Source organism: Vigna angularis, chromosome 1 (genome assembly GCF_016808095.1).
Source record: "Vigna angularis cultivar LongXiaoDou No.4 chromosome 1, ASM1680809v1, whole genome shotgun sequence".
NCBI classification, from domain to species: Eukaryota; Viridiplantae; Streptophyta; class Magnoliopsida; order Fabales; family Fabaceae; genus Vigna; species Vigna angularis.
Genome location: NC_068970.1, coordinates 19,640,893 through 19,666,400, shown reverse-complemented (window position 1 = coordinate 19,666,400; position 25,508 = coordinate 19,640,893). Strand labels below are relative to the sequence as shown.

At 32.6% G+C, this 25,508-nt stretch overlaps 3 protein-coding genes across 6 annotated transcripts; 2 read left to right on the top strand and 1 right to left on the bottom strand.

The window, feature by feature from the left end:
• The first annotated feature begins 6,732 nt into the window (after positions 1 to 6,732).
• On the top strand, positions 6,733 to 10,756 carry LOC108322650 (probable disease resistance protein At5g66890). Of its 3 annotated transcripts, none has more exons than XM_017554803.2 (6): positions 6,733 to 6,856; positions 7,092 to 7,700; positions 8,261 to 8,661; positions 8,829 to 9,187; positions 9,427 to 9,635; positions 9,726 to 10,756. In XM_017554803.2, exons 2-6 carry the CDS (start codon positions 7,094 to 7,096, stop codon positions 10,550 to 10,552), a joined length of 2,403 nt encoding a protein of 800 aa, XP_017410292.2. In that variant the 5' UTR covers positions 6,733 to 6,856; positions 7,092 to 7,093; the 3' UTR covers positions 10,553 to 10,756. The 3 variants fall into 3 exon arrangements, with proteins under 3 accessions (XP_017410292.2, XP_052727605.1, XP_017410291.2); XM_052871645.1 differs by having other exon boundaries at positions 6,733 to 6,987; XM_017554802.2 differs by having other exon boundaries at positions 6,734 to 6,856; positions 7,089 to 7,700.
• Positions 10,757 to 19,041: 8,285 nt separating this feature from the next.
• On the top strand, positions 19,042 to 22,947 carry LOC108322649 (probable disease resistance protein At5g66900). Of its 2 annotated transcripts, none has more exons than XM_052871566.1 (6): positions 19,042 to 19,278; positions 19,383 to 20,003; positions 20,561 to 20,961; positions 21,132 to 21,490; positions 21,731 to 21,939; positions 22,030 to 22,947. In XM_052871566.1, the coding sequence occupies exons 2-6, from the start codon at positions 19,385 to 19,387 to the stop codon at positions 22,854 to 22,856; spliced, it is 2,415 nt and encodes an 804-aa protein (XP_052727526.1). In that variant the 5' UTR covers positions 19,042 to 19,278; positions 19,383 to 19,384; the 3' UTR covers positions 22,857 to 22,947. The 2 variants fall into 2 exon arrangements, with proteins under 2 accessions (XP_052727526.1, XP_052727525.1); XM_052871565.1 differs by having other exon boundaries at positions 19,380 to 20,003.
• A 1,472-nt stretch (positions 22,948 to 24,419) lies between these two features.
• Positions 24,420 to 25,508, bottom strand: LOC128197403 (protein BIG GRAIN 1-like B). Its single transcript, XM_052879205.1, has one exon. The coding sequence runs from the start codon at positions 25,104 to 25,106 to the stop codon at positions 24,420 to 24,422; it is 687 nt and encodes a 228-aa protein (XP_052735165.1). The 5' UTR covers positions 25,107 to 25,508.

Below are 25,508 nucleotides of genomic sequence, written 5' to 3'. Positions count from 1 at the left end.
ATTTTGTCAAAACATTTTGACAACTTATTTCATTGGTTGGTTTTAAAAGGATTTTTTTAAAAAGTAGAATTTGTTTAGAAGGATAATTTTGAAAAAAATTTGGATAGAAATTCTTTTTGGCGGTTTTTTTTTCAGATTCATTCTTTTTCGTAATTTGATTTTTTTAACTCTCTTTACCATTGAAGCTTTCATCTCTCTCCACCATTGAAGCATTTATCTCTCTCCACCGTTTCGGTCTTCTTCATTTCTTGCTTTTCTTTACTCTCTGTCCACCATTGAAATGTTGTTTCTCTCTCCCCTTTGAGTTTGAGTTCGACTCTTCTTACTTCGTTTCTTGGGTCATTTGGTCACTGTCGAGGATTTCGTCTTCCTCTTTACCCATTTCCCCTTTTTTTGATGGTGTGATCGTGGGCTCGTTGGCAGTATATATCCCTCGTTCTGGAATTTTGTTGATTTTGGCGTGCATTGTCGTTGGCGGCATTTTCGTGGTTGTGTAAGTCTTTGGCTTTTGTCTCCCATTGTGGTTGACGGTATTTCTCCCAAGGTTTGGGCTTTTTCGCACACACCGTCGAGATTGGTATCACCAAGGTTTGGGCTTTTTCGCACACACCATTGATTCATTACCAAACTTCACATTACAAGTTGTGGAAACCATCAACCATGACCAACAAGGGTCCTTCCTTCATAAAATCTTAAAAACACACTCATAACAAACAAAAAAACAATCATGAGGAGCGCGGTTGCCACACCTGGGTAGCACAGATCAACTTTTAGTACAAAACTGTAAATTTAACCTGGTAATCAATTACAGCCTTTTTGTAAGCGATTACAAGTGCATGTCTCCAGTGTGTATGGTGTAGGACCTTACCTGCATTGCTAAGACCACCCAGGATGGGTCTTCCCTACACAGAAGACTTACCAAACTTCACACTACAAGTTGTGGAAATCATCAATCATGACCAACAAGGGTCCCCCATTGACAATATCTTAAAAAGACACTCATAACAAACAAAAAACAATCATGGGGAGCGCAGTTGGCACATTTGGGTAGCGCAAATCAACTTTCAGTACTAACTCATAATTTTTAGACCACTCTACTAGGTGCAGTTAATTTCACAAAAAAAAAGTTTTTCTAAGCTTTCTAAATGAGTTTACTTTTAAGTTATTGTTTCATGTTTGCTATTTTAGATGGGTGAGTGAGTTTAATGGTCATGAGTGGTCTTTAGTGCACCAATGAACATGTTAGGTCATTGAATTATTGAGAAAAAAATGTCATTTAGGTGCTTTCATGTAAGTTAGATGTGCTCCATAAGCATTTCTGGCCAATTTCTACCCTGGTAATCGATTACTAGAGGAAAAATGGTCATTTGTACAGAAACTTCAACTATACTCCCCAGCTGGATGAACAACACTCCCCAACTCTGTTTTTCTGACCTTTGCTGCTTGTTTTGCTCTTAACTTTCTCCACAGAACTTCGAACAAGTTGGTTCTTGTTTTGTTGGCATCTAGACTCAAAGAGCTTTCGAATGACTGCTAACTCCTATTTTTTGAACAACTGCACTAGGTGCAATTAATTTTCCAAAAACAACGTTTTTTTAAGCTTCCTAAATGAGTTTCATTTCAAGTTATTGTTTCATGTTTGTTATTTTAGATGAGTGAGTGAGTTTAACGGTCATGAGTGGTGTTTAGTGCACCAATGTATGATGAACTGTTATGTACGTTTTCTAATACCGTTATGTACTTTTTAATTTCAAAACTTGTGGTTTGATGAACTATTGTTACGTTTTCCTATTAATGTATGTGGTTTTTAATATTGTTATAATTTTTCATTACTCAATACCCTTCAATATTCCTTTTTTATTTGTTTAATATTGAAGTATTCCAACTTGAAGTATTCCAATAATGATCTATTTAGAAAACCTTCAAAACACAGTCAAAAGGACTCTAAAATAACTCTGGGGAGTGCTTAAGCCAGACTTGGGTAGTTCTTGTCAACTTTCAGTACAAAAGGGTATTTTTTCCCCTGGTAAGCGATTACAGGGTCCCAGTAATCGATTACAAGTGCATCTGTCCTGTGTCAATGGTGCAGGACCTCACTTGTCAACCTATAAACACCCTTAGTGGGTCTTCCCTTCACATAGGGGTGACAGAACTGGACATTAGTTATAACAATCACAAAGGATGAATCTTAAATAATACTACAAAAGGACAACTGAAATGAATATAACAATCACAATTGCATTAACCAATATCTTTATTAACACTCAATAAAATTCTTCTGATACATTTACAACTATCCATACTTTAACATATACCAATACTGCACTAATCACAAATTACATAAATCAGTCAAGTTTGGGACTATATCCTGTGTACGGAGTTCTACAAACTCACTCAAAATTTCATTCAAAGTAACAAAGCACTTGGTTTCCAATGAATGCGAACAAACAACTGCAAAAAAAAAAAAATTGGTTACAAATAACCAAAAAAAACCACCAAAATGATCACCAAAAGCCAAAAGCAAAAGCTCAACCCCAAAATACGAATATGAAAAAGGAAAAAAAGTGCATACCTTGTTCGAAGAACCTATGTCAGCGGACGGACCCATTGCACAAAAAAGCTCAGAACTTCGACACAATCGACACCGAAGGAGACACTTTGAACAAACCAACGACGGAGATCGGTCGTCGAAATCACGAACTCGACAGAGAAAGAGAGACTTCGAACGAGGCCAGCGACGACGGAGATTGCCGAGCGTCGAGAGAGATTGCTGAACGTCGAGAGAGAAATGCACAAAATGGAGAAAGAAGTTCAAATGAAACTGAAAACCCTAAAATTGAGAGAGAAGAGAGTGTTGAACGAAGAAGGGTACTTTCGGAATAATGAAATCTAAAACCCTGATCCCTTTTTCAAATCAGATTTCTTTAAAAAAAAAATTCAAAATGACCCAATACAACACTGACACGTGTCGTATCCAAAATGTTGTCAAATTTGCGTTATCAACATATCGCGATCCTTATTAAAAAACAGTTTTGTTTGTTGAATTTTTCTTTCATTATATATTAATTACTAAAATAAGTCACATATTTATATATCCTTTGGGTTTTATTTTAGCCCTGTTTGTTTCCAAGGGCAGAATCACGGGAACACTGGTTTAAAATGAAAGTGGAAAAAAGAAAATAAAATGGAATGTCATATTTTCTTTAAACTTTTTTTCTTCATATGTAGAGAAAAATAGGAAATATATATATATATATATATATATATATTAGATACATATAAATAAATTAAGTATTATGATCAATAATAATAATATAAATAAATTTCTATTTTAATAATAGAGATAATTTGACATTAAGAGAATGAATTAAGCAAATAGGAATTAGACATCTTGTTGGGAATTCAAGTGTGAATCTAAGTTTCATATTGGATATAAATGAAATAGTAGAGCACTATATAAAAATAAAATATCCTTAACTTATTGTCTTAAGATTTTGGATAAAGAGTGATGTGAATTCTTTATATGGTTGAACTCATATGTTATTGGTGTTGTTGGAAGTCCCACATGGTCAATTTAGTTAGGCTTAAAAACCCACTTTCTAATAGGTGTTTGTGTCTCCCCAGTGAATCTCCCCATCGATAGTCCAACGAGACCTCGCACGCTCCTCCTTGAAGTCGGATGTTGTCTACCCATACCTATCCCTACCTGTCAAAGACACCAACACGACATGTAACTTAGCCAGAAATAGCTTTTAGAGGTAAAATGATCATTGGATCAATAGACCCACAATAAAGATCCACTCAAATAAATGTCAATGTAAATTACTCCTATAAATGTTATTTTAATTTAAGTTTGACCTTCCTTCTTACTAGCATTAACATAAGATGTTAAAATGTAGGAGGTTCAGCTAATACTAGAAGGATGAAAGAAGTTTGAAGGACGAACAATATATGCCAAAAACATATAAGATGAAAAAAAAACTTTAATAAATATATTATTAACCAAATATAAACATATTCTTCTCTTAGATTTTACATTTTATTTATTTTTTGACTTAATAAATATATTATTGACCAAATATAAACATGTGATGTTTTTGTGAGACCTATTCAAGAAAAGGATGCTTAATTGAAAGAATAATATATTAAAATGGTTAAATTGAAAAGAAAAAAGCGAGTAATAATATCTATAAAATAGGACCACTTAAGAAGTAACTTTCATTTGTTTTGGTAAAAAGTAGGACACACTAATTAATACCTTTATTTTTCTTTCTATTGTTCTTAATAAATGGATATACGTATTAAACGTGTGGAGGTAATATAACGTTTGAAATATTATATAAAAATACTGTAATAATGTTTCACAGGCGGATCCGTATTCGATTCGCGTCGGTTCCGTATATGTTTTATTTGTGATTTTTTAGCAATAACAATACGCTGGCGTAGCCTAGTACATAAATTCACACACATAAAAATGAGATACAAAGTTCAAATAAAGAAGGAAATGGAAACATTGACATCGAATATGTACTTCAATAACCACACATAAAAGTCAATTTACCAGAACGAAATGTGAGATGTTATTAGTTTCGAATTGTCGAATAAAATGAAATCTTTTCATTATTAAGCGAGTGTTTCTAGAATACTTACACTTAGTAATCGAGGGAGAGATTTTGTCCACATCAGACTTTCTAACGCTATGTTCACATAAAAAGATATTTTTCAGTAGAGCGACAAATTAAGATAAAATCTGTGTTTATTTCGAAAGAAATACAATGATTGATTTGCAGAGGAATTATGTAATGGAGAAGTTTTTCATCACTTGCAAATATGGTGAAATTTGGATGAATGAAGATGTAAAGTTTCATTTGGGCTCTAATTATTATATAATTCCATAAGTTGACATATGCTATTATAACCAATGAAAAACTGATTCCAAGTATATTGGTAATACTAAAAACACATTGAGCTGACTACTGGTCACTATGCATTATTCTATGTTTGAAGATGAAGAAAACAAAGAATAGTGGTTGGAGATGAATTTTTTTGAGGCTTATTGGGTTCCATGGAACTTATATTCAGTTATACGCTTAGGAAGAAAAATACAGGAACCTGTATTTGGTTTTTATTTTTCTTTATTCGGTTCCTCAATTTTCAACACAAGTGTATTTTATTCTTGAGCATTATATTCCGTTTCATGGTACTTTGGTATGAATATTAGATACTTTATTCGGTTTCAAAGTGGGTGTAATCGATTTCTTTGAAGCAGTTTGAGTTGTAAGCATCGTGGTGGAGGTGGCATGATTTTTGACTTAAGGTTGCAAGGTCCGTGGTAGATGTCCAGTTATATGTGACGAAGGTGGAGGAAGGAACATAGCCTGACGTTTCACTGTTTGATTCCAAAATTGATGGTGGAAGCCTTAACAAAAAATAACTTAACAAAAGGAAAGAGAAGAAATAGATAGTTGAGGCTTGAAGAAAAAGAACAGCAGATGAAAGAGACACGTGGGAGAAAAAAAAGTAATAACTAGCCTAAGAAACCTAATTGCATTCATAGTTTTATATGAATGTTATTAAAATAAGGTAAAAATTTGGTCCAAACCTACTAAAAAAATTATTTAATCTAACATAATATACAAAACTCCTTTTATCCTACGTTACTGCATCCACAAGCAGCTGCAGTGAAATTTTATTCAATCTAAACAATTTCTCCTCTCCCTTTTGCCTTTGCCCACCAACAACCACTACTGTGACTGCCACCAGCCACCCTTTTGCCTTTTCTTTTTCAATTTTGTTATTCTTTTTTCTAGTTCTCTACTTTCACTATAATTATTTTGCAAAAAAAATATACCTATTTTCCAACAACAATAATGGCTAATGATCAGATAGTTCAAGAGCATCTCATAAAAGTGACCCGGTTGGAAACATTGTCACCCCATGGATGAATCAAATTTAAATACTACTGTTTGTAATTATTGTGGGAAAGTTATGAAAGGAGTTTGTAATTATTGTGGGAAAGTTATGAAAGGAGGAGTATTAGACCAAAAGAACATATAATGGCAACCAAGGGTAACGTTGTTGCACCAGGATTCCACTTAATAATAAATTATATTAAAAAATAATTAATTTTAAAAAAAAATTATTTCATTTTACTAAATTATAATTTTCTTAAATTTTTAAAATTAATTATAATAATCAATTTTTAATTTTTTCTTTTTATAAACATTTTTATCCATAAATATAATATTAATAATTATAATTTCATATTATTTTAATAATTAAATATATTTTGACAATTTTTAATTTTTATTAATTAAATAATTTCTTTTATTTGTCACATATCAAATTTTACATTAGTTTTTACAATATTTTTTTAAAATTCATTCTAAAAATCTTTGCTAGTGTTAAATTGTCTTCGGTGTTATGCAAATTTTAGCACAATAATACTACCATTTTTTTAAATAATAATGATAATGTGACATATTTTTATATTTATTTTACAGAAAATATACGACTAAAATAATCATAAAAGATAAAATTTTACATTTTTTCAAGAAAAAAATAAGTAAAAAAAATTAAAAAATAGTTTCAAATAAACATAAAATTTGTGTGTGTAAATATAAGTATTGTTTCTCTAATTATTTATTTATAGTAAGCACGATTATTTAGACAATTTCTAACTGTATGTCCATGTGAACATTAAAGAGTGCGTGAACCTCAACTTGCTAAGTCATAGATAGTTGATCTCACTCATCCCAAAGTCACCTCAACTAAAAGCTTTGTAGGAAACTTCTACTTGACACGAAACACGGTTTGGAGGGAAAGGGCAGAATTTTGATGTGAACAAAAATATCTGGTACCAGGTTCTTCAACGAAACAGCATCTTAGAAGGAAAGAAAAAAAAAAAAAAAGAAAAAAAATTCTTCGGAGCATTATTGTTGGCATTCTTTGTTATTTCACCACACTTTTTCTATTTTCTTAATTCCGGTGCCTTATCATTGAGTTTGTTTGGTTTACATACCAGTGTTAGAACTTAGATCAAAGTTTCTGGTTTTGGGTGTTTTTAGTTAATTAGTTTCTGTGTGCAGTAGTCATGGCTATGGTTCTGGATGCTGTTGTTGGACAAGTGCTTGATGAACTGCTGAGCACTGTTATTGCAATGAAAGACAGGGCAGTGAAGTTCAGAGCCACCCTGGAAAAGTTGCATTCCACCCTCGAAAAAGTAGAACCGAAGGCTAGGCAGATATATGCTCTTAACAAGCGATTGGATAAACCAGCTGAAGAATCGCAGAAGCTGATCGATGAGATGCAGAAGGGGAAGGAGCTTGTTATTGAGTGCTCCAAAGTTGATTGGTGGAATTGCTGTTATAAGGCCAGTTCCCAAGAGAAACTTCAAGACTTGATCGATTCTATTACTCTGTACTTTCAATTGGATATGCAAGGAAATATAAATGTCATTGTATTGGAGAACCAGCACCTGCTGAAGAAGCTTGTGGAGAGTGTTCCGAGAAGGATTGAAGGCTTGTGCTCTCCACCTGAACCCCCAGCTTTCACTGTTGGGCTGGATGTTCATTTGGGGGCGTTGAAGTTCAAGTTGCTGGAGAATCATCATGAGGGGTCGGTGCTCACGGTAACTGGAGCAGGAGGTTCGGGAAAGTCAACGTTGGCCAAGAAGTTTTGTTCTGATGAGGAAGTTAAAGGTATGAATGTGTCTATCTCATCATCTTTCACTTCTCGTATTCGTATTGTTTGAAAAGTTGTTTGAGGGTCTTTTTGGTCCTATTGATCTCAAACCATTAGGTGGTTATTTAACTTCATTACTAGTTACTGGATACTATTGCTACCGAATCTAGTGAGGTTGACACTTTTAGTCATAGTACGCAAGCTATTAACTACAAGTGAATGTTTTGATATCAGAATGCAACAAATGGGTTTTAGGCTGTATTTGGAAAGCCGTTACAGTTTTATCAAAGGGACCTTTTACCCATTTTGAGGCAGAAACATTGAACTTGATGAAAATACAAGCACACTTAATCCATTAGGGGAATAGCTGTGTGAATGTGGAGATAATAAAATGATTTAAGAATTTGAGAAATGCAAGTACTTTATATGTTCTTGATGATGTCCAAAATAATTGGCCTAAGAAGCTAGATTTTATTTTCTGTGAAGGTCATATTTTCACTTGTTTTGTAAACTTGTGTGAGGAATAGTAACTTTAGAATGAATATCCAGAGCTCTAAACATGTTGAAATTTGTTTAGGTAAATTCAAGGACAACATATTCTTCATCTCCTTAGTGGAATCGCCCAAGTTGAGCACCATAGTGGAGAGACTGTTTGAACACAATGGTTACGAGAAGCCACAGTTTCAAAGTGATGAGGGTGCAGTTTATCGATTGGAAAATTTGCTAAAACAGATTGGAAAACAATCCATATTATTGGTCCTGGACGGTGTTTTGCCAGAGTCAGCATCCCTAGTTGAGAAATTCGTGTTTCAGATCCCAAACTACAAGATTTTAGTGACATCAAGATTTACAATTAAAGGATTTGGGCAGCCAATCGTGTTGAAATCACTGAATGAAGCTGATGCTTTACACTTATTTCGCCACTCTGCATCCCTGGACCAGACCAGCTCTAATATTCCCGATACTATTGTGCAGAAGGTATACTCTATTGCTCAATTATAGTATTGCAAATGTGGTGTGTAAAATCATAACTACGGAATGCTTGTCTAAAAAGTTTTCACCTTCCAGTAATGGTAATAGCAAAATAATGCTAAATGTTTTAGTAGCAATCTCTGATTTCATTGAACATATCAAATAAATTGCAGATAGCAAAAGGGTGCAGTGGTTCTCCCTTGGCACTTATAGTAACTGGAAAATCTTTAAGTCTTGAAGAACCAGTGGTTTGGCACAACAGGGCGAGGATATTGTCGAGGGGTCACTCTGTTCTTTATTATAGTTCTAGTAGCGATGGGCTTCTTACTTGCCTCCAAAAAAGCTTTGATGACTTGGATGCTAAGCTTGCTGAGAGTTTTATGGACCTGAGCTTATTTCCTGAAGCACAGAAGATACCCGCAGCAGCACTTGTTGATATTTACGCAGAACAGCGTGATGAAGACGATGACATTGCAATGGAGAATATCCATGACCTCGTCAAAAGGAACGTGGCTGATCTTGTTGTCACAAGGTATGGCGAATTGCTGCTTCTCATTGGAGAACATCCATGCATTAAACCATACAAAGTCATTCCAAGTCATCTTGAAAAAGATTTGATATTTGAGTTATTCTCTAGATAGAAACCATTATCCTATTGGCGCTTTCTCCTATAACTGTTACAAAATTTACATCTGCTAGATGAAGAGAAAATTGTTTGTGCTGTTTGCTGTGCATTAACTAATGAGCGATTGATTTATTTTCATTGATCAGGGATACTACGAGTGGCACAGTTGACTACAATTACCATTATGTTACGCAGCATGGTCTTCTTCGGGACCTAGCCATCCATCAAACAAGAAATTTGCCGACTGAGAAGAAGCATAGGCTAATAATTGACCTCAGAGGGAACAATATCCCCAAATGGTGGACTACACAGAATGAGTATCACATTGCAGCCCACTCATTATCCATATCAACTGGTATGTTCATCTTTCTATCTCGGTGCACATATGGTATGCACACATGCTGACAGAGTTCTCAAACACTAATTATTGAGTCTGATTTTGCAGATGAAGAATTCACTTCAGAGTGGTGCAACTTGCAGCCAAATGAGGTCAAGGTTCTAGTGATGAACCTTAGAGAAAAAAAGCGCTCTCTACCACCGTTCATGAAGAAAATGAATAAATTAAAAGTCCTGACAATAACGAATTATGACGTCAATCGTGCTGAGTTGGAGAATTTAGAGCTGCTTGATTATCTTTCTGATCTCAAAAGAATCAGGTTAGAGAAGGTTTCAATTCCTTTCCTTAGCAAGACTGGAGTGCCACTGAAGAATCTGCACAAGTTCTCTTTCTTTATGTGCAATGTGAACGAAGCCTTCAAAAACAACACCATCAAAGTTTCTGATGTGCTTCCAAATTTGAAGGAGATGAACATTGATTACTGTGATATGGAGGAATTGCCGGCTGGACTCTCCGATACTGTTTCCCTAAAGAAGCTAAGCATCACAAACTGCCATAAACTTTCAAAACTTCCTACAGGAATTGGAAAGTTGGTGAATTTGGAATCATTGAGGCTTACTTCTTGTACCAAATTAGAAGAGTTGCCAGACAGCATCACAAGCCTTCATAAACTGAACTTTCTTGACATTTCTGACTGTGTAAGTCTTAGGATGTTACCAGAAAACATAGGGGAGCTGGGTAGTTTAGAAAGGTTGAATTGCAGAGGTTGCAACAGATTGTCTGAATTGCCATACTCAGTGACGGACCTTGAGAGCTTAAGAGTGGTAGTATGCGATGAAGAGAGGGCTGCATTATGGGAACCTATCAGATCCATGTTTAGTGATCTAAAGCTAGAGGTAGTCCTAACTGATTTCAAACTAGATCCTCTTTTATAACTTGCATTCTGGTACTTGGTTTTGACAACACAATCGCATTATTTGGAGGCATGTATATGATATTCCGAGAACCAAATCTGTGTACTTCAAAATTATTAGGAGCTTTTGTTGTTTTCTCTACATTTTTTTGAGTGATCACATAATTTTTTAGTATGAATTGTAATTGAACGATATAATATAAAAAGTATCCTGCAGCTCATTGCTTGAACATTCTAGGGAATGAGATTATTGAATAATACAGAAGTAAGCTATTCATTGGGAAGTAATGTGTATGACGAATTGCTTTTTTGAGGATCAAGGCAAATTAAGCCCAATTCTGATATAACAAATTAAAATTGTACAATCTGATGTGAAGTATTCCACAATAGCACCGTTCCAGTTTCAGACAAGTGTACAATTTGGAAGAGATAAACATTGACTAATGACTACCTTTACACAGTGATCAATTTTTAATTTCATAAAATAAATTTTTAAACTGTGGTTTTCATTTAATTATATATTATATAATTATAATTTGAACCTATATATAGTTGATATAATTTTTTTAATATATTCTACAATTAAATATCTGTTGAAGGTTTGACAATAATCTAACCATAGATAATACGATAAGTTTATTAAACTTAATTAGAATAAGTTATGATTTTATTTTAAAAAGTAAATTTTATAATTTAATCGTACTATAAGATTTATATTTATTTATATAATTAATTTAAACTTATCCAATGTGTAAAATTTCTTATATTTACTCAAAAGGACAATAAAGTTGCATAAATTGTAGAGGTAGCATAGGATTAACGAAGTTGTCAAGCTGAATCACACGTCCTGGTGATAAGATGATAGAGGTGACCAAGCTGACTTCAACTAGCTTTATAATGTCCATTTTTGTAGTTGGGTATAGTTTGGCAATGCAATCAAGAGGATAAAAAAAATAAAAGTAAGTTAAAGTAATCGACATATACAATGATATATTTGAGAATCTAAATTGTCCTACAAACTTATTACAAGCATTCTGGTTTTCTCCCATTTTGCAGTGATTATAATTAATTTTCTTTTTTGTTGTAATGTTGGAAATGTCATTTATTCTCTCATTGTCTTTTTTTTTTTTGTGAAAAGCATTAGTAGTCCCTTATATATTTGTGATGGAATCTATAACAAAATACTAAATAATTAGATGTCAAAAAATATTTGTGAGGAAAAATTTTCTTTCTTAATTAATAGTAATGATAACAACTAAATGATTTATCAAAGAAAAATGTATACTAGGATAAATAAAGCACACAATAGCGAGTTGTCTTATGACCATTCCTGAATGATCGTCCACCCATTAGGTAGAGCGATCGATCGTCATATCATACGCTTGTCATCGTCGCTTCTGACATCAATCATTCAACGACCGTCTTTTAGCGATCGTCTGTTGATTGAGCTAATCCAGTCAAAGGTCAGAGAGAAGACGTTCGGTCAATTTTAGTCAAAATGGATATATTAATCCTAATAAACTAAAGAATAAGCGGTTAGAAATATCTGGCCATAATGTCGCAAATCACGGAGTCAACTAACCCAATATCAAGCACGACCTAACGGTTGTGTTTTCCAAGTAGTCAGGTTCTCCAACCAACTGGATTTTTAGGTAAACGGTTTATCTTATTGTTAGGTTAAATATGAAAAACGAGAGGGAAAAAAGATACGTTTTTCTGAGAGAGATTTAGGAGGAGAATATTGATTTTCTTCTACTTTTGAACTAAAAAGGTTCTATCATTCCCTTTGTCTGACTTGAGCGTCAGAGTGCTTTTGCAGGTACCCACTCCATTTTTCCCAAATAATTATGTACTAGAAGAAGACGTGGAGATAACTATATTGCTGGGAGGAGAAGACGTAACTCATCAGATTTGTATCTGGGCCTCAACTATTATACCGAAACAAAAAATATTTATTAAACATGAGTATCCAAATTATTTATCTTCATTTTATAGTGAGATATCAACTTTGTTGGACAACTTTACCGAAATATAAGATTTCAATATAATTGGATAGTAATATGAGTTGTTAATGACTTATATTGCGGCACTTTTAACACATTAAATTTGTGTTATCTTATTCAAGCAAGACAATATACTTTAATCAAGAATGATATTGTCTCATTTTTTAAGTAAAGTCACAACGTTGAAGAAACCATACATGTTTAAGTAAATAGGAGATTGTCATGGACAATAAAACAATATATGGTAAAAGTATATATATATATATATATATATATATGGTTTGCTAACTTGCTTACATTCTTTTTTCAATTGGTATATTTTAGCAATGTGTATCGGGTTTTAGTAAACAAAAATACCCTCATATATTATGGATTACAAGTTTTAAGGTTAAGGGTATTTGAATAATTTTCATTATCAAAACTAAAAAAAACAAGAAACCCCTAAACCCTTCCTCACCTCCCTTGTTCATCTCAACCATTTCTCTTTCATCTTTTTTGCTCCAACCTTTTCTCCGTCATCCCTACTGTAGCTCCAACTGAAAAAATAAAAAATACTCGTCTAACCTCATCTCCATACTCTCTCTCACCCACACAATTCTAATTGAAGTGAAATCTTTCGGATAAATCAATGCAATTAGGAGGATTCGATAAAAGGACATCAATTCAAGTCTTGAATTTTTGAATTGAGAGAGTTATTAAGATAAATCAAAAATTCTCGCTATTTCTTAGATTCATGGATAGGTTGAGGCAACAATATCATAAAAAATACTTAAAAAAAACTAACATACTGGCAATTTGAAACAAAATATAGTTCCAAATCCATGTATTCTTTTTGTATAATCTTTTTTGTACTATATTCAATTAAATTGGAACGAAATTTTTCATCATTTTTCGAATTCTTCTTTTTATCTTAGTTGTTTTCATCTTTTTCTTAGATTTGATTGTTGCGGGTTCCTTTTAATTAACTTCCAACTTATAAATCTTTTTATAACTCTTTTAATTAGTACTTTTAATTTTTTCTCTTGGAGCTATAGTAGGGATGAAGGAGAAAATGTATGTTGGAGTAAGAGAGATGAAAGAGGAAGGGTTAAGAGGAACGATGGAGGTGGGTTAGGGTTTGAGGGTTTTTTATTTTTTTAGTTTTGAGAATGAAAATTATTCAAATACCCTTGACTTTAAAACTTATAAGGCATAATATATAAGGATATTATTGTCTACTAAAACTCAGTACACATTGCTAGAATGTACCAACTGAAAAAATATTATCAAATTTAAAAAAGAATATAATATGTCAATTTGATAAGAATTTTGACTTAATTTATATCATTATATTGAATTGGGTCAAACTGATATGATTTTCTTCACAATAACATAGTATCAAATTAACAAAACTTGTTTATTTTTATAATTTTTTTGAAATCATTCTATTTCGATAATTTTGAAAAAAAAAATTACACCATTTTGGTGTTTTTGCTAACAATATATACTTTAAATAAGATATGTTATATTTGTAGTTTAAGTCATAATAAGTACTTAGAACGAGATTGATTGTTGATCATTTAAGTTTGGCAAATCACTCTCTTAAATTGATCCCTTCTAATATTTTAATTTTGTGTTTGTTGTCTCTATTTTTAGAAATATTAAATAATATTTAAATAAATTCTAAGATCATCATATAATTAATGAGTTAATGGTTATTTGCCAAAAATCTTACCAATAATTTAATCTTAAAAGTAATTAAAATTAAATAAATCTTTAAATTGTTTATTTATAAAATATATTAACTTGAAACTGATTTTAGGTAAGTCTAGTTTATTCTTTTTAATGTATTACTACTGATGTTCTAGTATGATTTATTCATTTTTAATACAGTTTTGTCTGATTATGTTATTTTCATATTTATATTAAGAAAAAATATATATTTACACTTTTTTTTTCTGATACAAAGTAATTGCAATTTTGTTGATATAATAGAAGAAATTTGTAAAAAGAAATCTTAAAAAATATACTGTTTTTTTTAAATTGTAATTTATGAATATTTTTAAACAAGTATTCGTTGACAATTTATAAATGTTTTATTTTCTTGTGTTAAAATTAATATTTTTGGGTTAACTATATTTTTTTTTTCTCTAAACTATCATGCGTTTTTTTGTTGTAGTTTCACTTTTGCTTCATTTTAATCAATAAACGGTTAGATTTAGTTCTCAAGTACCAACTTAATTTTTGTATGATCTGGATAAAGTGTACTATATGTGATGACATGACATGTGTAAATTTTTATATGTTTTTTCTGAAATTGAAAGTTAATTTGTTTTAACTAAACTCAAATTAGGATTTTTAAGGGTTATTTACTTCAATCGAAATGAAGGAAATCGTGATTAGAGTTCCTTATTTCAATCTTTGCGGGTCTTTATTTCAATCTTTTATGTTTTGTACTTCAATCGGATTAATGAAATGGGTTTTTTACTTTAATCTTTACAGTTACTTCAACCGAATTAACGAAATTATGATTAGGGTTCTTTATTTCCATCAAATTGGTGTGGTTGTGGGACTTGGTGTGCTTGCTGTCAAAGACGTCATATAAACTGTGCAGACCAGAAATGATCTTATGTGCTTTTGGTTATATTTTCTTAAGTGATTGAACATGAAATGTCAGTTTTAAGGGCTGGAACGAATGGTTTGGGGTTACTAATATATGTAGGGCAGTGGCTTGAAAAGCCTATGGTTGCTCTGATGTTAGATGGTACGAAACTGGCGAGGAGTTGGAAAACTTCTACTTTTGTATGAGTACATAATGCATTATCTTTCTTTGCGTTTTGCTTTCGGAGGAGGTGACCTTAGCCTTGTTAATTGGCTCGATAATAATAGTTTATTTTAATGTAATTAATTCTGAAATTCTTGAAATATTGACTCTCAATGTTAAGTTGTAATGATCAATGCATAGTGGGATTAAATATTACAGTATGAATCCTTTTCTAGTAATTGCTATTTATACAGTTGTGATATACAAGTAAACAAATGGATTTTATTTAGGTTTGTAAACTTTGCAGAGCAAGGCATGATATTAATGTTTTTCAAATCAAAGTTATCAAATGATATTAAATTTCTTTTCCCTTAACCGTGATTTTCTTTTCTCAACTACTTTTCCAAATAAAGTTTCTAATGAGGCAATACTTAATCAATAAGAACGTAATTTTTTTTTCCTTCACTGGATTTTTATTCCAGAGGCTTTTAAAATTAAGGGAAGTGCTCAAAATATCTTTAATTTGTAAATGTTTCATCTATTACATTTGAATTAATAATTTCTGATAAGGATATGACAGAAGATTCAAAGCAAACATAATGATGATATCAACTGGCAAACAATCTAGGAGTTGAATAAATAACAAGTTTTATATATACATCATAATTTCTTTAAATTCTTCAATTTATACATTTAATTGGAAACATCCTCACAGGACCTGTACCTGCATGGGGAGAGAAAGAAAAAAATGTTTAAGTTTTATTTCAATGGTGTTTTTTTATGTTATGATTCCTTAAATTGTATCAGTACTTGATCGCCACCTATGCAGTTGCTATTATTGCACTATTTTTAGTTTATTCTATCATGTTTTTAATTTGGCTGCAGTCCCTATTTTTAATTTAAATACTTTAATTGTAAAGTATTGCATGTTTGATTTAACAATAGTAAAGAATCAAATATGTAGCGCATTCAACAGCAATCTGAACCCAGAAAATATAACCACATACTATATTTAATGCCTATAAATGAAAGGATTTAGACTATGCATTCAGAAAAAATGTCCAAGCAACTATGTCCAAACCAGGGAAGGTAGACCTTGTTCGCATCTTCAATGACATTATCAACTCTTTTAACAGAGAAGTAAACACTAATCAAAGCAGTATATATAAACTAGCCAATCCAATCAAACTGGCCATTTTGGTCCAGTTTTAGAAACTTCACCGCAACCACACCAAGCACAGCAACCACACCAATTTGATGGAAGTAAATAATCTTAATCGTGATTTCATTAATTGGATTAAAGTAATCATAAATATTCTTCATAGAAAACCCTAATTTTCGTTGCAGTGAGTAACCCTTGATCTGAGCTTCAAGAAAAATTTTAATTTCAAAATGTACATATGTCATCAAACCTGACACAACAATAGCTAAATCACTCAAAATTTAATGCTGTTGGTATTTCATAACTAAATCCAACAATTTCATTAAAAATAACGTCTAATTTTATAACTATCCCAAACATCCAGTATATCTTTCACTCTCAACTTGTGAATTCTTTATTTTCAATATCTCATCATATTCCTCATGTAAATATTTATTTTCAGTTATATTTTATATGCACAAATTTCTTTTTGTCTTATCTCCATTATCACTATATCCATATTCTCCTCTAGATTTTAATATTAGTTAATTATTTTTGAAAAGGTTATAGCAAATAAAATATAATATTATCATAGATTAAATGTTAAAAGGTGTATTTCATTTCTTTAATATTAATCAATTAAAAAAATTATAATTGTGTAAGTTTTAAGACAGAATACCAAATAACAATAATAAGAGTCAAACAATTATATAAAATATTATATAATTATATATAAATAAAGTTTTATGACAACTAAAATATCTATTAATTTTACAAACATTAATAAAATAAAAATATAAAGTTATAAAATATATTTGAAACAAATATTCAAGCTTAAAAATATTTTAAATGTCTATTTCCTTTCTTTCTTTGTCTAAATTTTAGTGAAATCTCTTTTTCTTACACTAACAAATATTATAATATTACTTGAACAAAATCATATACAGAAAAAAATATTAAACTAATAATAATTCAGATTTAGACAGATTTTTCATCCTTTGAAATACAATCTATCTTGAGTGGTGATAAACAAAATTCATGATAATAACGTTACGTTATTATATTATAGTAAATGAAATATCATTCTACAATTGTAATAGTATAATTAGTTTGAGAATGAGTTATAAAATAAATAAAAAATTATATAAAAAATCATCAAAACACTATACAATAAATAAAAATATTAAAAAAAGTATAAATGATAAGATGTGTGCTTTACAAACTATTTGGTACATTATTAAATAAATCGTATAAAGAAAAAAAAAAGTATATGATAGAATGGAAAATATCTTGAATTTTTTTTTTCAAATATCAAACTAATGAATCAATTAAAATATGATGGAAATTGTTTTAGCGGAAAAAAAAATTCTCAAATGAAAGAAAAAGAAAGAATAAAGACAATAAAAAAGGCAGGTTTTATATTACTTCCAAATAAGCTAATGTTAGGCATCATCATGACACCTCGTTATGTTTATACCTAAAAATTCATCAATAATTTGTCATTATATAAAAATTTATTAAAAAGAAAATAAAATAAAATTGTCAGAGGTGGTTACTGTCCTTTTCGTAAAATATAAATTCTTTAATAACAATTTAAACAAAAGGAGTAAAAAAAAGAAAATTACACAAATAATATATATATATATATATATTTATATATATAAATTATTTACAAAATTTCATAAATTTTTTTTATCGAGTTTTATCCTTTTTTTAATCCAAACAACCACTTCTCCAATTTTTTTCCCTTCAACTTCATTTTATCTCCTTTTTTTTCAAATTATCCTCCGTTCCAAATACGTGCTTCCTGTTTGAACGTGTGGGTATCAACATTCTCAATAAAGTGATGCAAAATTCTTAATTAAATCATGCAAAATTCTCGAGTTGATAAAACTATAATATTTTGGTATTTCCATGGTGGAAACAATTCAATCTGTATACTCGTAGCTACTTACACCCATAATGGGATTGGGTCAAGATACACACGTTTTCATATCACATAAACACTGACGACATGTAAATGCTTATGTAAACTAATTAGTCACTACAAATAAGATTAACTGGTTATCTTTATATTATTAATTAGTCACTACAAATAATCTTATTTTTTATGTCAACTGATGTCACATAAAATATATAAAAAAAATCTCTTGGTTTTTACATTTTATTTATTTTTTTGACTTAATAAAATATATTATTGACAAAATATAAACATGTGATATTTCGGTGAGACCTATTCAAGAAAAGGATGCTTAATTGAAAAGAATAATATATTAAAAATGGTTAAATTGAAAAGAATGAAAGGTGAGATGTTATTAGTTTTGAACTGTCGAACAAAACGAAATCCTTTCATTATTAAGCGAGTTGTCTCTAGAATACTTGACTTAGTAATTGAGGGAGTGATTTTGTCAACGTAGTCGAAGTCAGGATTCATAAAAGTCTTTGCCTGTGCCAAATTGTCTTCAATGTTCTCACTAAATTTTACTACAATAATACCACCATTTCTCTAATTATTTATTTATAAGAAGCACGACTATTTAAACAATTTCTTGACTACCTTATATCAATGTGAACATTCAAGAGTGCGTGAACCTCAACTTGCTCAAGTTATAGATTGTTGATCTCACTGATGCCAAAGCCATGTCAACACGAAACACGGTTTAGAGGGAAAGGGCCTCGGTCAAAAGAAAGAAAACACAAATCCTATAAATCCAAGAGAATTGTGATGTGAACAAAAATATCTGGTACCGGGTTCTCCAACGTAACAGCGTCTTAGAAAGAAAGAAAAAAAAAAAACTTCGGAGCATTATTGTTGGCATTCTTTATTATTTCACCAAACTTTTTCTATTTTCTTAATTCCGGTACCTTATTATTGAGTTTGTTTGGCTTACATACCAGTGTTAGAACTTAGATCAAAGTTTCAGGTTTTGGGTGTTTTTAGTTAATTAGTTTCTGTGTGCAGTAGTCATGGCTATGATTCTGGATGCTGTTGTTGGACGAGTGCTTGATGAACTGCTGAGCACTGTTATTGCAATGAAAGACAGGGCAGTGAAGTTCAGAGCCACCCTGGAAAATTTGCATTCTATCCTCAAAAAAGTAGAACCGATGGCTAGGGAGATAGATGGTCTTAACAAGCGATTGGATAAACCAGCTACAGAAACGCAGACGCTGATCGATGAGATGGAGAAGGGGAAGGAGCTTGTTATTGAGTGCTCCAAAGTTGATTGGTGGAATTGCTGTTATAAGGCCAGTTCCCAAGAGAAACTTCAAGACTTGATCGATTCTATTACTCTGTACTTTCAATTGGATATGCAAGGAAATATAAATGTCATTGTGCTGGAGAACCAGATGCTGCTGCATCAGATTCACGAGAAGCTTGTGGAGAATGTTCCGAGAAGGATTGCAGGCTTGTGCTCCCCACCTGAACCCCCAGCTTTCACTGTTGGGCTGGATGTTCATTTGAGGGCGTTGAAGTTCAAGTTGCTGAAGAATCATCATGTGGGGTCAGTGCTCACAGTAACTGGAACAGGAGGTTCGGGAAAGTCAACGTTGGCCAAGAAGTTTTGTTCTGATGAGGAAGTTAAAGGTATGAATGTGTCTATCTCATCATCTTTCACTTCTCGTATTCGTATTATTTGAAAAGGTAGTTTGATGGTCTTTTTGGTTCTATTGATCTCAAACCATTAGGTGGTTATTTAACTTCATTACTAGTTACTGGATACTATTGACTACCGAATCTTGTGAGGTTGCCACTTTTAGTCACAGTACGCAAGCTATTAGCTACAAGTAAATGTTTTGATGTCAGAATGCAACAAATGGGTTTTAGGCTGTATTTGGAAAGCCGTTACAGTTTCATCTAAGGGACATTTTACCCATTTTGAGGCAGAAACATCGAACTTGATGAAAATACAAGAACACTTAATCCATTAGGGGAATATCTGTGTGAATGTGGAGAGAATAAAATGATTTAAGTAGTTGAGAAATGAAAGTACTTTATATGTTCTTGATGATGTCCAAAATAATTGGCCTAAGAAGCTAGATCTTATTTTCTGTGAAGGTCATATTTTCACTTGTAAACATGTCTAAGGAATAGTAACTTCAGAATGATTATCCAGAGCTCTAAACATGTTGAAATTTGTTTAGGTGAATTCAAGGACAACATATTCTTCATCTCCTTAGCGGAAGTGCCCAAGTTGAGCACCATAGTGGAGAGACTGTTTGAACACAATGGTTACGAGAAGCCACAGTTTCAAAGTGATGAGGGTGCAGTTGATCGATTGGAAAATTTGCTAAAACAGATTGGAAAAAACCCCATATTGTTGGTCTTGGACGGTGTTTTGCCAGAGTCAGCATCTCTAGTTGAGAAATTCGTGTTTCAGATCCCAAACTACAAGATTTTAGTGACATCAAGATTCACAATTAAAGGATTTGGGCAGCCATACGTGTTGAAATCACTGAATGAAGCTGATGCTTTAAACTTATTTCGCCACTATGCATCCCTGGACCAGACCAGCTCTACGATTCCCGATACTATTGTGAAGAAGGTATACTCTCTGTTGCTCAATTATAGTATTACAAATATGGTGTGTGAAATTGTAACTACGGAATGCTTGTCTAAAAATGTTTTCACCTTCCAGTAATGGTAATAGCAAAACAGTGCTAAATGTTTTAGTAGAAATTTCTGATTTCATTGAACATATCAAATAAATTGTAGATAGCAAAAGGGTGCAGTGGTTCTCCCTTGGCACTTATAGTAACCGGAAAATCTTTAAGTCTTGAAGAACCAGTGGTTTGGCACAACAGGGCGAGGACATTGTCGAGGGGTCAATCTGTTCTTTCTTATAGTTCTAGTAGCGATGGGCTTCTTACTTGCCTCCAAAAATGCTTTGATGACTTGGATGCTAAGCTTGCTGAGAGTTTTATGGACCTGAGCTTATTTCCTGAAGCACAGAAGATACCCGCAGCAGCACTTGTTGATATTTATGCAGAACAGCGCGATGAAGACGATGACATTGCAATGGAGAATATCCATAAACTCGTCAAAAGGAACGTGGCTGATCTTGTTGTCACAAGGTATGGCGAATTACTGCTGCTCATTGGAGAACATCCATGCATTAAACCATATAAAATCATTCCAAGTCATTTTGAAAAAGATTTGATATTTGAGTTACTCTCTAGGTACAAAACCATGATCCTATTGGCGCTTTCTCCTATAACTGTTACAAAATTTACTTCTGCTAGATGAAGAGAATATTGTTTGTGCTGTTTGCTGTGCATTAACTAATGAGCGATTGATTTATTTTCATTGATCAGGAATACTACGAGTGGAACAGTTGACTACAATTACCACTATGTTACGCAGCATGGTCTTCTTCGGGACCTAGCCATCCATCAAACAAGAAATTTGCCGACTGAGAAGAAGCATAGGCTAATAATTGACCTCAGAGGGAACAATATCCCCAAATGGTGGACTACACAGAATGAGTATCACATTGCAGCCCACTCATTATCCATATCAACTGGTATGTTCATCTTTCTATCTCGGTGCACATAGGGTATGCACACATGCTGACAGAGTTCTCAAACACTAATTATTGAGTCTGATTTTGCAGATGAAGAATTCACTTCAGAGTGGTGCAACTTGCAGCCAAGTGAGGTCAAGGTTCTAGTGATGAACCTTAGAGAAAAAAAGCGCTCTCTACCACCGTTCATGAAGAAAATGAATAAATTAAAAGTCCTGACAATAACGAATTATGACGTCAATCGTGCTGAGTTGGAGAATTTAGAGCTGCTTGATTATCTTTCTGATCTCAAAAGAATCAGGTTAGAGAAGGTTTCAATTCCTTTCCTTAGCAAGACTGGAGTGCCACTGAAGAATCTGCACAAGTTCTCTTTCTTTATGTGCAATGTGAACGAAGCCTTCAAAAACAGCACCATCAAAGTTTCTGATGTGCTTCCAAATTTGAAGGAGATGAACATTGATTACTGTGATATGGAGGAATTGCCGGCTGGACTCTCCGATACTGTTTCCCTAAAGAAGCTAAGCATCACAAACTGCCATAAACTTTCAAAACTTCCTACAGGAATTGGAAAGTTGGTGAATTTGGAATCATTGAGGCTTACTTCTTGTACCAAATTAGAAGAGTTGCCAGACAGCATCACAAGCCTTCATAAACTGAACTTTCTTGACATTTCTGACTGTGTAAGTCTTAGGACGTTACCAGAAAACATGGGGGAGCTGGGTAGTTTAGAAAGTTTGAATTGCAGAGGTTGCAACAGATTGTCTGAATTGCCATACTCAGTGACGGACCTTGAGAGCTTAAGAGTGGTAGTATGCGATGAAGAGACGGCTGCATTATGGGAACCTATCATATCCATGTTTAGTGATCTAAAGCTAGAGGTAGTCCTAACTGATTTCAAACTAGATGCTCTTTTATAACTTGCATTTCAATACTTTGTTTTACAAGCATTCTGGTTTTCTCCCATTTTGGAGTGATTATAATTAATTTTCTTTTTTTGTTGTAATATTGGAAATGTCATTTATTCTCTCATTATCTTCTTTTTTTTTTTGTGTGAAAAGCATTAGTCCCTTATATATTTGTGATGGAATCTATAACAAAATGCTACAGAATTAGATATCAAAAAATATTTGTGAGGAAAATTTTCTTTCTTAATTAATAGTAATGATAACAAATTGGTATAAACTCTTTAATTCCGTAAAAAAAAAGATATGTATATCAAAATATCAAATAGCACTCATAAATATTTTATAAATATAAAAAAAAAAATATTTCAACAAATATTTATCACTTTTAAGTAATCTTTTTTATTGGAATATTTCTATCTCGAACAAAAACATTTTTTTAGAACAAGTATGCTAGCCACGACCTTTCCTTTTTATAGTGGTCTTTATCAAAGAAAAATATTTATTAAACATGAGTATCTAAATGATTTATCTTCATTTTATAGTGAGATATCAACTTTGTTGGACAACTTTACCGAAATAAAAGACTTCAATATAATTGGATAATAATATGAGTTGTGAATAAACTTATATTGTGGCCCTTTTAGTACATTAAATTTGTAATGTCTTATTTAAGCAAGACAATATACTTTAACCAAAAATAATATTGTCTCATTTAAGTAAAGTGACAACGTTGATGATGAAACCATACATGTTTAAGTAAATAGGAGACTATGTCATGGCTAATAAAACAATATACAACAATATACGGTAAAAGTATTAAAATTGTGTAATATTTTTCTCAACATTAAAAAAATGGTCAAATTTAAAAAAAAAATGAAAATAAACAAGTGATATAATTTCAATTTAAAAAATTTATGCCAGTTTGACATAACTTTTCACTCAATTTATATCACCACATATTGGTATCAAACTTATATGACTTCTTCACAATAAAATTATATCAAACTAACACAACTTGTTTATTTTCATATATTTTTTAAAATCATTCTATTTCGATAATTTTGAAAAAAAATGCATCTTTGATTTTTTTGCTGACAACATACTTAAAGTAAGATATGTTATATTTGTAGTTTAGAGTCATCATAAGCACTTAAAGTAAGATTGATTATTGAGCATTTAAGTCTGACAGAACACTTCCTTAAATTGATCCCTTCTAATATTTTAATTTTGTGTTTGTTGTCTTTTTTTTTGAAAAACTAAATAATAATTACATAAAGGTTTAATCATTCACGAAGTCTTTTTTTTCGCGTGGAATCTCAATTTAGTCCCTTTGTTTTTGGAAATCTCAATTGGGTCCCAAATTTATGAAAATTGCAACAATTGGATCCTTTCCGTTAAATTGTCTCCAACGGCGTTAGTGTGTCTCTGACATGGCACGCTGTAGTATGACGTGGATGACTGAAGAATCTTTCGTTTTCCTCTTCCTCTTTTTCTTTCTTTTCTTTATCATTTTCTTCCTCCTTCATCCAACTGCTCTGTCAGTATCTGTGTGAATGTTTGATCGTGATCGAGAATTTACACATCCCCACCTCTCTCTCCTTTTAGAACCCTACTCACTTTATAAATCACACAGCTACTCTGAATGTTTGAATGTTTGGCTTTCTTCCCGTTCCCCAACAGAGAGCTGAGAAAAGTACTCAGCTTCCCCCCCGGAGAGATGGGTTGCTTCACTTTCTTCAGATTGTTGTACATCTTCAACGCCCTTGATTTTGGCTTTATAAGACGCTCTCCATTGCTCGCCGACGTCATCAATGGCTTGGGTCTCGAAGGAGCAAAACACGAAACTCGCGACCTCGATTCGTATAGGGATTCAGTGTCGGAGGAAGACAGTAATCCAGAGCTGGAATCCGAGCAACTCGAAGTCGAACTGAAGAACATCACCTCCCGGTCGTGATCGTGACCATGCAAACGCGATTTTGGTTTTCTCTCCATCTGTGCTTTCACAGGTTTCTCGCTTCCCTTCCCTTTTTGCACTAAACAAGAACGGGGAATGGTGGGCGCCGTTAAATCTTGTTGGACGAGGATTCTGCTCTGTTTCCTGATGATTGTCTGGGTGTGGAGTTTCATGTCGTTGGCGGTGCTCTCTCCTTCGTCGATGGAGCGGTAGATGGTGTCGAGGAGAGAGGAGGAGAAGGAGGGGGTTTTAGCGTTGTTTTGGAAGGCGAAGGTGTGTTGTGTGTGTGAAATGTCGAGGGCGTACATGTTGGGTGCGCAATTAAATTGGAACAACACGGGCGAAAGGGAATGATGAGATGGGAGAGTGAGGAACAGGGAGTAAAGTGTGGTGGGGTATAGGAAGAGGGGTAGGTGTTTGGGTTTTGTTTTAGGTGTGGGAAGTGGTGGAAGGTTGAAAAGCTGCCATGGAAGCTAGGTGGTGTAGAATGATGATGATGAGAGTCGAGTTGTGTTGTGTTAAGCTATGACAGGGGCATGATTGAGGGAAGAAGAAAGATGATGATTTGCTTGGTTTGTAGGCTTTTTGCGTTTGTGAGAAAACGTGAACAGGGTAATTGATTCCTTGTCTGGAGAAAGAGAAAAGAAAAGAGCAATGAGAGCAGAGTGACACGCTTTCGAGTTAGTTCAGTCATCCACGTCAGACTACAG